The 12,587-nt window shown below is 43.0% G+C and overlaps 1 protein-coding gene across 12 annotated transcripts in view; it reads left to right on the forward strand.

Annotated features, from left to right (window-relative positions):
• Positions 1-12,587, forward strand: part of ZNF462 (zinc finger protein 462) — a 178,972-nt gene that overhangs the window by 74,590 nt on the left and 91,795 nt on the right. For all 12 annotated transcript variants that reach the window (XM_081525575.1, XM_081525536.1, XM_081525497.1 and 9 more), the window contains one exon: positions 11,450-11,699. In XM_081525575.1, the coding sequence (XP_081381701.1) occupies positions 11,477-11,699 (223 nt within the window). In that variant the 5' untranslated portion in view covers positions 11,450-11,476. The remainder of the gene's footprint in view (positions 1-11,449; positions 11,700-12,587) is intronic.

Genomic DNA, 12,587 nt, shown 5'->3' on the forward strand with positions numbered 1-12,587 from the left:
ATGTCCAACTCTTTGGGACCCCATGGGTAATAGCCCGCCAGGCTCCTCTGTTGATGGAATTATCCAGGCAAGAATACTGGAGTGGGTTGCCATTTCCTTCCTCCCAGGGGATCTTCCTGAACCAGGGATCAAACCTGGGTCTCCTGCCTTGCAGGCAGATTCTTTACCCTCTGAGCCACCAGGGAAGAGCTTGAGAAAACTCTGCTTCTGTCTAATGTTGTTATATTGTGTTGGCCAAAAAGTTCGTTCGGATTTTTCTGTACCACCTTACAGAAAAATCCTGAATGATTGCTTTGACCAACACGATAGTTCCCTCTACTGAAAAGGTTTATACAGTTTTGAGCTACAGGGGAGAATCGTTCCTCCGGGTTTCCAGAATCTTTGCTAACAAGAATTGAAAGGTTTTTTGGTGGAGTGTAGGCAACCAGACAGTCAAGTGAAGGCCCAGGTGATGACTCCAAGTGTCATGTCAGTTCAGGGGAGCTGAACAGTGTTGGAATGATGTCACCAGAGTAGCTTCTCCCTTTTGATCCTTCTTATTTCCTGATTTGGCCGCACTGGGTCTTTGTTGCTGCATGTGGGCTACTCTCTAGTTGTGGTGCAGTGGCCTCTCTTGTTGCAGAGCACGGGCTCTAGAGCGCGGGCTCAGTAGCTGTGGCACACGGGCTTAGTTGCCCTAAGGCATGTGGAATCTTTCCAGACCAGGGATAGAACCTGTGTCCCCTGCACTGGCAGGTGGATTCTTAACCACTGGACAACCAGAGAAGTCCCTTTCCCTTTGGATAGTGAGGAACAGTAAGACGGCCGCTTCACAGGTCATGAGCAAGTGGGAACTTAGAATTCTTACTATCTCAGTAGTCAGCCAAGCACTGTGATGTGGCTTCATGAACTTTATTAGTTGACTTGGGGCAGGATCATATGGTGCTAAGTTTTATTTTGCTTTTCTGGTCATGGAAGCTCTCTGGAATTGCTTAGGTTCCTAAATGTTTGTGTTGGTACCACTGGTTTAATTTTCTCCTGGAATGCAGGCATGCGTACACTCATTCATCCCACAGGTCTTGTCAGAGAGGGCCAGATCTATGCTGGACCCTGAGGATATAAGAACCAGAAGGAACACAGTACTCATCCTTTGAAGAGTGATTTTGATTAGCCTGGGGCCCCATCACTTTGAGAGAAGATGTTTTTTTATGTTGGAGAAGAGAAAGTGTGCATGATATTTTTCATAGAAATTTTAGTTGGAGGCCATGTGCTAACTGTAGGATTTGACAATTTTTAATGATGTTAAGCCCTTACCCACAAAGCCCATAGGGTCATCATCAGTGCAAGGGGCTATCACTAAAGAAAGATGGACCAGTAACATGCCTTAATGTTGGATTTTTCTTGAAACAGTTATAGTCAAATGCCCAAATCAGAAAAATAAAACTAAAAAACTCATGATATCATGGGACAGGAAGGCTGCTAAGATCATTTTGAATCATAGAATCATAGAATCTTTGAGCTTGCTGATCATCTAGTCCAGAGATTCCCCGTCCAGGACCACATGAAAGGCTTATGAAGGCAGGTGGCTTCTATTCAGAAACTGAAAATACCTCGAGACCACTCGTGACAGGGTTTCCAGCCTCCCCATTTTTTGTCATTTTGGACCAGATCTTTCTTTCTTATGGGGTTTGTCCTGTGCATTGTAGGATGTTTAGCAACACCCCTGGCCTCTCCCCATTAGATGCCAGTAACACCACCTCCTCAACCAGTTGTGAGAACCAAAAATGTTTCAAAATATTCCTGGGCTGGAGTCTGTAGGGGCAAGATTGCCCTTTCTTGGGACCACTGCTCTATGACAGCATAGGATAGTAGAAGAATCTAACTCCCATGACCAATCTTTTTATGTCGATTGAAATCCAGTCATTCATAAGGTCTGATTCATTCATTCATTTGTTCATTCATTCAACACATTTGCTGAGTACCTGTGGTGTGAATTGTCTCCAGTGCTGAAAATACCCATGTAAATAGATAGGCGTGGGCTTGCTCTCAGGGTGCCTCTGTTCTTGCAGAGGGAGACCCCACGGGTGTCCTAGCAACAGTGAAGCAACTTACAAGGCAGCATACCATGGTAGAGAAAACGTGAGTACGGTCAGAGTTGTGGATGGGGACTCAGTTTACGGTCAGCGTTGTGGATGGGGACTCAGTTTCATGGGAGTAGGGACAGCAGGCTAGTTAGATGGAGTTGTGAGGAAGCTCCTAGAAATTTGAGCCCAGAACTGCATGAGGAGGAGTCAGCCATATAGAAGAGGGCATTTATTTGTCTGTGAGTATAATAAAAAGTGAAGGATGAATTAAGTCAGAAAACAATCTCTCAAACTGTGAGAAGAAGATTTTATAAAACCCTCTCATTTGTACAAAAAGGTTGACTATCATAATCGAATCTCTTTGTTTAGTGAAATAGTCCAAGTAAAGGCTTCCAAAGACTTGTTCAAGCTGAAGGTGGCAGGAGAGGTTGTCACACCTGCTAAAAACAAATTCTTTTACTTGTTGGAGATTTCTGTATCGTCTTTTTGTTTGTTTGTTCTAGCAGCTCAATAGCTGAAATTTTGTTACGCAAAGTGGGATTTATCATTAAGGATTTATGGAATGTGGGGCTTGGTCAAGTACCTGAGCCACTGTAGTGTTTTCACTTGGTGATAAAAAAGAAAATTCTGTTGTGTTGGCAGACAAATATCTTAACTTTCTGCTTAGAAGTTCTTGAGTTGTAGCAAGTAGACTTACTTGCTGAGAGTAGATTGAAGATAGCAAGAGAAAAGAAATTCCCTCAGTTCAGTTCAGTTCAGTCACTCAGTCGTGTGCGACTCTTTGCAACCGTCTGGACTGCAGCACGCCAGGCTTCCCTGTCCATCACCATCTCCTGGAGCTTACTCAAACTCATGTCCATCGAGTCTGTGATGCCATCCAATCATCTCATTCTCTGTCGTCCCCCTCTCTTCCCACCTTCAATCTTTCCCAGCATCAGGGTCTTTTCTAGTGAGCCAATTCTTCGCATTAGGTGATCAAAGTATTGGAGTTTCAGGTTCAGCATCAGTCCTTACAATAAATATTCAGGACTGATTTCCTTTAGGATAGACTGGTTGGATCTCCTTGAGGTCCAAGGGACTCTCAAGAGTTTTCTCCAACAAAAAGCATCAATTCTTTGGTGCTCAGCTTTCTTTATAGTCCAACTCTCACATCCATACATTACTACTGGAAAAACCATATCCTTGACTAGACGGACCTTTGCTGATAAAGTAATGTCTCTGCTTTTTAATATGCTGTCTAGGTTGATCATAGCTTTCCTTCCAAGGAGCAAGCATCTTTTAATTTCGTGGCTGCAGTCACCATCTGCAGTGATTTTGGAGCCCAAAAATATAAAGTCTCTAACTGTTTCCATTGTTTCCCCATCTATTTCATTCCTTAGCTATCATTAAAATATATATATATTCCTAATTCTTGGGTATCTGCCAATTCCATACATAAGCACATAGTGTGTCTTTCCTATTTTCCTGGAATGGGGCTGGGAGAACCAGTGGACCTGAATGGGCTAGTTGGTTGGTTTAATAAGAGGGAAGACAACCTTCTAATGACTTCTGATTGAGATGGAGCCCAAGGGAGAAAAAAAAAGTCACAATCTTCATGAATAGGAGGACTTCAGAGTGTTCACAATTCACGATTCACACAAGCCCAGCCACTGTTTACCTTTCTAGAAAGCAGTCTGCTTGGGGCTTTCATCCTGACAGGGTAGTTAGATCAGGAGCTATGGTGTGATTATATTTTGTCAAATATAAGAAAGACCGGAAAGGTCATTGCATTGCCTGAGTCAGGGCTTTGTGTACCACAGATAGAGGCAGACTTGGGGCAATTCTCATTTAAAGTGACTTGTCTGAATTTTCTGAGCGAACCATGAGCACAGAGCCATGAACAAGTCTTGCAGGGATTAAATTGGGTTTTTTGTGGGCTTTTCCTCAAATACAAGAGGTTCTTCCTTATACTTTCAGAAGCCATAGATCCTTTCAGTTTGTTTTGTTTTTCTCCAAAGGTAATAGGGAGCAAGGTAAGTTGTTCAAATGGTTTCTGGATTCATTCACTCTGTGTGTGTGCTCATTTCTCAGTCATGTCTGACTCCTTGTGACCCCACGGACTGTAACCCGCCAGGGTGCTCTGTCCGTGGAATTTTCTCAGCAAGAATACTGGAATGGATTGCCATTTTCTTCTCCATGTCACTCACAGAAACTGTAGAATTTAGACTTGGTGGAGTTGGCCAGACTTCCTGAGCCAGGCACAGATCTCGCCCTGAAGACATGCCCAAGGCCTGCGGTCACGGAGACCTTCAAACCCACAGAGGAGCTGCTCAGAGCGTGGTTTGGTCTTTCATGTTGTGGAAGATGTCTTTGACTACAGCTTGTGCTTACTCTGCGTCTTAATCAGTTCTGTAATGAAGACCCAGCAGCATATCTGCAACTTCCCTTTAATTTTACAATTTTTATAATGAGAGTTCTTGTAGTGTGCAAAGTGCCTGTGGAAATGCAGCCAGCATGCTGAAGAGTCTATGAAGGAACACCGTGATTCTCTGTCTCTGCCATTGGGACGAGGTTTGGCTCTAGAGGAGAGAAATCGGGTCTCTCTTGGTCTCCAGGCTCAGACAAGAATGGCTTCAGAGTTTCCAGGGAACTTCCAGATGGACCCATGACATTTCAGAGAATTCATTCAATCCAGAGAATAGTTTTCTGTCATTTGGAAGAACAAAATGAGCTTGGATCTCATTTGTCATGGTTGCCTTTTGAGAATTTTAGCATGTGGAGGCGTCTTCATTTGTTTTGTTTCTCAAGGCGAATATTGTTGAGACGCTTCTCAGAACAGGATTTTTCTGGTGAACTGCAGGTTCCCCTTCACAGACAATGAAGCCTAAAGCTCCTGAGATACCACCCTGCTTCCTCCCTTTCTTTTCTAGTCCCTTCTCTCCTCTTTTATCTCCTTGTTCAAATCACACGCTTCCTTTTCTAAGGACAGGAGAGCTGGCAGGCTGCCTATTGGCCTGTTGGCCTCAATTAGCCTTATATCATTGCAAAGGAATGCATGAATTCTCCAGAAGGTATGTACTATCTCTTTCCGTATTAGACACTCACTACCTGCTTTCATAACAGATCACTCAGAATGGCTTCTTGTTTACATATCTGATACTTTTGGCGGTGGTGCTGGGGGGGGGTTACTTGGATTAAATCATCTCATTTGAATAATGATCCCCAAGGTATCTGTTATGAAATGTTACTCCAACATGCTCTGTAAAACTTGAAAACTTGATTCAGGAGAACAAAGCTAAACTAAGAGAGAACCTGAAGAACCTTTTGGCGGGAAGGGGGCTGGGGTTATTAACCTGCAGACTGTCTGCTTCAGACTCTGTCCTGGAGATGCACCAGGCCAACCACATGAAACAGAGGCCATCCATGGGCATTGGCAGCACTCAGGGTCGCCTAGTATTTCTCTGCTGCTATTTAAATTCTGTCTCATCTTGAGGGTTACATATGTGATTGCAAATTAATCCTTTCTCTTCTGAAAATTTGGTTTTGAAGAACAGCTGTGTCTCCCTTCTGAATTCCTTAATTATTTATCCTTCCTGATATGTTAAACCTTTCATTAGTGTGGTGAATTGCCAAGAGTACACAGAGCTGCTTAGATCATGTAGCAAGCAATATAAACATTGGATAGGACATTTGAAGACACCACATGGTGAGCCAGGATCTATAGTTGTACCAAATGTGGGATTGATGGAGGTAGCTTGTTGAAAGTTCTTTGTTGGCTTATTTTGCTGGCTTATTATTTTTTTAATCACTATACCATAGGAAGAATATGTATGTCATTGGTAATTATTTGGAAGTGTTGTAACAGACTTTGGAGGGCACATACCCATGTCTGAGTTCAAATTAAGTCAAGAAAGTTATTTTATATATACATACACATATGTATATATGTATGTGTAGAGAACAAGCACCCTAAGATATGTGTGTGTGTATATGTGCATGCATGGGCACGTGTGTGTCTTTATATATATATATGCATATTCTATATTTGCATTTGTAAGTATGATTCCATAACTACTGTTCCTTTTCCTAAAAGGAGATTTTACCTCCATTTCTTGAAACAGTCCTGGTTGGAAAGATGCTTTAAATGATTTTTAAATTATTAGCACTGCCACTTGGACTATGACAAGAGTACATGATGAGTAGTGATACACAACACACCTTGCTGCTGAAAGCAGCAGCCCACACACACAAGTGGATCAGTGATTTTTTTCCCCTCATTTTTCAGCTTAAGCATGAAAATTCTTCTTTCTTCCCAAACCACGTTCTTGGGGCTTGAAATGAAAGGTGTTAACCTCCTAAAACATCCCGCAGCTCTTTGACCTCATCATAGCAACAGTTTCTGATCTCAAATACATTTGCATTGTAGAATGATCTTTTAAGTTTTCTGATTTTTCTGTCTTTCCAAATGAACAGTTGCAAAGTTTATGCATTCCACTACCTGACCTTGGGGAACTGGTTTTTCCATTCATAGGAAAGGAGAAAGTAAAAGCACAGACAACAGGTGCTCACTAAAGCCTTTTCTTAGAGTTATGATTCAGGAGAACTGGGAAGTTCAGTGTCTTATAAATGAAACTGGGTTTCTGGAGTGGACAGAGGAAAGGCATCTTATGGTGTTTCTGGTTCTATTTCTCAAAGGCTTTGAAGCATATAATTAGTTGCTCCTGAATCCCTGTGGCTGTCGTGCTTCACAGCTTTATTTCTGCTCTGCAGTCCTTCAGTCAGGGAACAGTGTAGGTCCAGACAAGGCCTGCACGTTTTCACGTGGACACTTCCTGGAGACAGCTGGGATTTTGACTTGAAAATACTCATGCTCCATGCAAGCTTGGAGAACAGTGCTCCCCAGGCTGACCTGGGTGCAGGTTGGTGGTGGCAGGATTGTTGAAGCACACTCCAGCCACCCAGGGTGCCTCCCTTCTCCTGTCGGGTCTGGGCAGTGAGTAGGGAGGACACAGGGTGAACCCCTGAAACGTAACCTTTCACAAGAGGAAAACAGAGGCATAATGGGCCCCTGGGAATCCTAAACACAGAACGTGGTGGGCAGATGGTAGAAATTAAAATTGGTGATTTTTTTAAAATTGAAGTATAGTTGATTTACAATGTTGTGTTACTTTCTGATATACAGAAAGTGATTCAGTTATACATACATGTATATATATATAATATATTCCTCTTCAGATTCTTTTCCTTTAGAGTTTATTATAAGATATTGAACATATTTCCCTGTGCTATACAGTAGGACCTTGTTATTTCATATATAATAATCGGCTAATCTCAAACTCCTAATTTATCCTTCCCCTACTCCCCTTTCCCTTTTGGTAACCATAAGTTTATTTACTATGTCTTTGAGTCAGTTTGTTTTGTAAATAAATTGACAATTGCTGTTTTTAAGATTGAGAAAGAGCAGCCAGTGGCCCTTCTTTCCATTTCCCTGTTCTCAAGTGTATATTCCCAACCTTTCACAAGATCTCTGGATTTTCTTTAAAAATGTCTTCAAGAGTTTGTCCAACGTGAAAGTTGAGTTTTGGATTTTCCATCAAAACCCCACCTCTTGAAACACCCAGCCTATAAATGTAAAGAGAACAAACCAACCAGTGGTAATCAGTAGTACTGCAGAGTCATGGAAAATTGGAATCGTCTAGAGGTTTCACATTAGGAGGACTAATCACATTAGGTGTTAGCTTATTTGGGAACAAACCCGTATTCATCTGCCTGCCAAGGCATCATCATGGATGGTGTTGAAAGTCTAGTCTTCCGATGCCTGTTTGACCTTGAATGGTCTGGAGATACTGCATTGGGAGTAGGAGATGGGAGAGGGGGGTGCTTGTTTGATTTGTAGATTCATCTCATGACCTTTTGAAATAGCATTTCTTTCTAGTTAGTTCAGAAGCTTTCTCTTCTGCTTTTGATTTTGCTGATTTGGTCAGTGGGAAAAAAAAATATTGCTAATAATCTCATTATTGCAGCAGTATTTTTAAATACAATAAGTAGATAGGAGATCAAGGCTGTTAACTTTAAATCATCATTTGGTAGCTATCAGTGTCTGGTTTAGCCTTTTAGGGTTGCTGTTCTTTCTCGGTTGATGAAACAGTCAAATATGCAAGAGCGTATTTCTCATCTTTGTTGTTGGTTTCTCAGAGGATTACCATCTGCTGCAAAAACATCCTTGGGTTGATGAATGGGTCATCCTCAGGTCCAGCTTTCTTTGTCTCTCTCCTCCCCTCTTCCGTCTCCTCCTCCTTTCGCTTCTTGCCCATGTGTCCGTCCTCAGTCTCATAAACACATCAAGTCTCTGTGTCTGATTGTTGAGGCCATGCCGGCAATTTCTGTTTTCTTCTTCTGTCAGCGTCTCCAGGAGCAATGTGTGCACAAAGACAAAATGCCTTTCAGAGGAGGCTACATCCTCATTTCAGGACATCAAATTGAAGGCCGTTCAGCCGAACCTGACGCTGGTTCTCTCAGCAGCCTGGAGATTAACCTCTTCTAAGGCTCTGCACTATTTTTGAGGTAGAGTCTGCAACAACATTAAAGCTAGAACCCATTAGGAAATCACTTTCATCATCTCTTCTTTTTCCAAATCAGGGCCTTTTTTTTTTTTCCTGATCTCCTAACCCTTTAATCTCCTTTGTAGCAGAACAAGAGGCTGTTGGTTTGTTTGCATCCAGTGAAGTTTGAATCCTTGATAACAGCTTTGGAAGACACCAAGATATTAAGAGACCCATGTGGAGAGATGAATTTCATCTCGGGGTGGATGACTTAATGCCAAAGGTGTCCTGCTTTCCTTGGGCAGAACTGCCATTTTTTGGGTGGATGTAGTGAGAATGAGGCTCAAACTTTCCAAAAGACACACAGCAGAAAGCCTTCTGTTACATTATTTCTAAAGGCTTGAAGTTTTGAAGGGAAGAGATTTTGTTTTCCTCTCGGCTACACAATGGAGCTTTCAGAGAACCTCTTTTAAAAGGAATAGCTACAGCCTTTGTGTTGAAGGGTGTGCCTGTTGGCAGGGTCTGCTGATGCAGACAGACTGGCTGGTGATTAACAAAGGTCATTAGACTTTGGAATCCGGCAAGCAGAGTCGGATGGTATGTCTTCTGTGTGTGGAAGGACGACTCCCAAGAAGCCAAGGCATTCTGGAGGTTCCCCCCCTCCAGCACACCCCCAAAGGCTGCTGGAGAACAGGGTCATGTCCAGGAACGTCCTGCAGTAACCAGGGCTGTGCTGGGATGAACGTACCAGCCCATCAATCATGGGATAAAAGAACCTTCGGGAGATCCTTGGTGAATGACATGTGAGGAGGAGAAAGGTGCTGCTTTTTCGGGAAGGAGTGAAAACAGTTCCTTCTTTGTTGAGAGGAGAAGGGCAGAGGAGGGGCCCAGACTGCTCCTCTCCTGTTTCCTCTGCCTGTCAGCCTGGCAGCATCCATCCCAGAGAAGCCATGTTGTGCTCGGAGGGGAAGCTCTGAGCTAAAATGGCCGCTCCTAAAGCTCAGAGGACTAGGGCAGCTTAGTGAGACTTAGAGCTTCAGTGACGCAGGAGCTCCTATCTCTTGAAAGTGTGATAAACACATTCAGCAGAGCTGTGGCTTGTTTGGCTGAGATGAAAGGACTAAGCTGGGGGGATGGGGAGCGCACCCTGATGATCCGCCTTTTTGCTGTGAAGTGTTCTAAATGCAGGAGTCGTCTGCACTATGGAAAAATTTGTTTTCAGGTCTAATGGGCTGTGCGAAAAGGAGAAGTGGGGTGGGGCGTCCGTGTCGGCTGTAATTTGATCCAGAGCTGATAGCAACCTCTTCCACACAATTTGGGTTGGTGCTGAGACAGAAAAAAGCTGGTGTGGCCCGGAACATGGAGGCTGAGTTAGCTGAAAAGAAGTCTGGTGCACAGTTCAGGGTTTATTGAAAAAGGAGAAACTGCTGGGTGAAAGGAGAGAAGGTAAATAAGTGCCTCTCGCCCTACAAGCTCAGGCTGTCCAGAGCTGGACTTGCCAGGAGTTATTTTCACAGGCTATCAGCAGGAGCATTCTTTCAGAGAAAATCCTCCTGTCATAGCTCCTTTCACTACATTGACAGATTCCTCGACTTTATTCCCCCTGCAGAAATAATTGATCTTTTACAATAAAAGTATAGGAAGGTGCTAAATACGATCAAAGTAGTGAAAGGTTTGGCTTGTGCCTTTTGTGCTTGGACATCTGGTTCTAGATTACAGTGGCTTCGTAGAGTCTGCCATGAGCTCAGTGAAGTAACTCCATCATTAGGATAATAACTGGGTATCTCAATTCAGGATATACATGAAGATAGGAAGGGCATGCCTTCTAATACATTTTTAACTTCTTAATGGTGAGTCTCTCCATTGAGTTTATGGGAAGCTATGTGTATCTTTCAGTCACACAGTAAATAGCAGGGCAAAGGTGGCCAGGGCAAGTTTTGCCTTATTCAAAATCAGCTTCCTAGCTTTTTATGCCCAAGCACACACTTCACATTTGTAAAGGGGAAAAGTAGAAAAAGAGAAGGTCCTGCCTTAGAAGCCCTTCTTCCAAACCACGTGTTTCTGTTGCCTTAGTGTGAATCGAGGTACCAAGGTGCAACTTGAAACTAGAAACTGGATTGTCATCTAGAGTTGTTTGAGAATCTCACGAGAAATATTTTATGACCTAATTAGATTGGAGAAGCTGTTAGGTTATAATTGGTAGGTAGTAAAAAGCAAATAACCATTTAGCTCATGAAAAAAAAAATACAGTGTGTAAGAAAGGGAAGGAAGGAGGTGTATCTTAATATCAGTTAAGATAGTAGAAGAATAAAAAGTACAGTAAAAGCTTTTTCCACTGCTACTCTGAGGTTCCACACCGTTTCACCATTTGGTGATAAAACATTGATGTTCTCGTATTAAAACAGCTAATGAAGATTGAAGTTGACTCTTTCTTCTATATGGACATCGTCTTTACTTCTGAGAAGATTCCGGTTCAAAAAGAAAATAGGTCTCAGCCAGAATCAAAGTCAGTATTAACTTAACCAAGAAATCTGAAATCAGTCAAGACATTCAGAAACTACTTTTGAAGAAAGTAGAAAACTTTTGAAGTATTAAGGGTTTTCTTGACAAATGGCATTTGAAGATATATCAAGCTAGAAAAAGTTTATCTTTTTTTTTCTTCCTTTCTTTGAAGTTATGATGTCAAGGACACCATTGCTATTATGTCTGATTTCCTTTCTTTGACCACTGTTCCATCTGGCAAAGTCCAGTGAGAAAAACTGGCTGATATTGGAATTCTTCCATTAGTGGACTCATGGCCCCACCAAGTTGGGGGTATGCAATGAGTGCAGGCCTTAAGACGTTTTGTTCTGCCTTTTGCCCCAGGTTCCTAATGTGAGAGAGTAGACCCAGATGATGGAGGTGCTTCAGTGTGATGGCTGTGACTTTAGAGCCCCGTCCTACGAAGATCTCAAGGCGCACATCCAGGATGTCCACACAGCATTTCTGCAGCCGACGGACGTTGCTGAAGACAATGCGAATGAGTCACGATCTGGGTCCATGAATGCCAGCAACCAGACAGAGATGGAGTTTTCATCTATAAAGGATGAATTTGTGATTGCAGAGGACTTAACAGGTAAATCTGTCTTAGGATCGACGCGTCTGGTGTATTTCACTATCCTCATCTATTTTGAGCCTATAGCTGTGGTTCTTTTTTTAAATTTTTTGACAGGAAAGTAGGATTTACTGGTGGGTGTGAGTAAGGAGGCGACAGCACCAAGACTCTCATGAGTGCAGAGCCCGCCGTTTGTCCAGAGGGCCACGATAAGGGGTGTATTTGACCCCATAGCCATCTGGGATGAGCCACTTTTCTGCACCATATTTCCAGATTCATCTGTAGGAAACTTAGTAAATCCCCACTTCCTGGAGGAGTGGCTCTTCTAGTGGCTTGGGAGCTTGAACTTGGCCCTGTGGAGGGCCTCAGTCACATACTCCTTGTTTTACAACTTGGTATGGGTGGACATTATGACTTGGCCAATGTGAACCCTGGCCACTATGTCCTGGGGCTTTCTAAAGTCACAGTACATACCCTGTCTGGAGCCTGAATTGGGGATGGCATGCCAGTCAGGAATGTCCCCCTGGAGGGGACTGTCTTCAAGTTCCTCAGAGCAGCCTGTACAGGCAAAGGCTGTGTACCCTACTGAGGCAGCTGTAGCCATGGTTCTTGACATGCCCAGCTCATACAGAGTTTCTTGCACTTTGTGAGCCATTTTTCTTTTTTAGTTGGTTGCACCACTCAATGTGAGGGATCTTGGTTCCCTGATCGGAGATTGAACCTGGGCCATGGCAGGGAAAGCACAGAGTCCTAACCCCTGGAATTCCCATTTGTGAGCCATTTTTGTGATTTGGGCATGATGTTTCTCTTGTAGCCCAGGTAATAGTCCTTTCAGCTTCCTTATGTCTCTTAGCTTCCTTTCAATTTGGAGCATAAGGTAGTATCTTGGAAAGTTCTAGAATGAATATC

Source organism: Giraffa tippelskirchi, chromosome 1, assembly GCF_054371585.1.
Source record: "Giraffa tippelskirchi isolate mGirTip1 chromosome 1, T2T-mGirTip1v1.2.pri, whole genome shotgun sequence".
Lineage (NCBI taxonomy): Eukaryota > Metazoa > Chordata > Mammalia > Artiodactyla > Giraffidae > Giraffa > Giraffa tippelskirchi.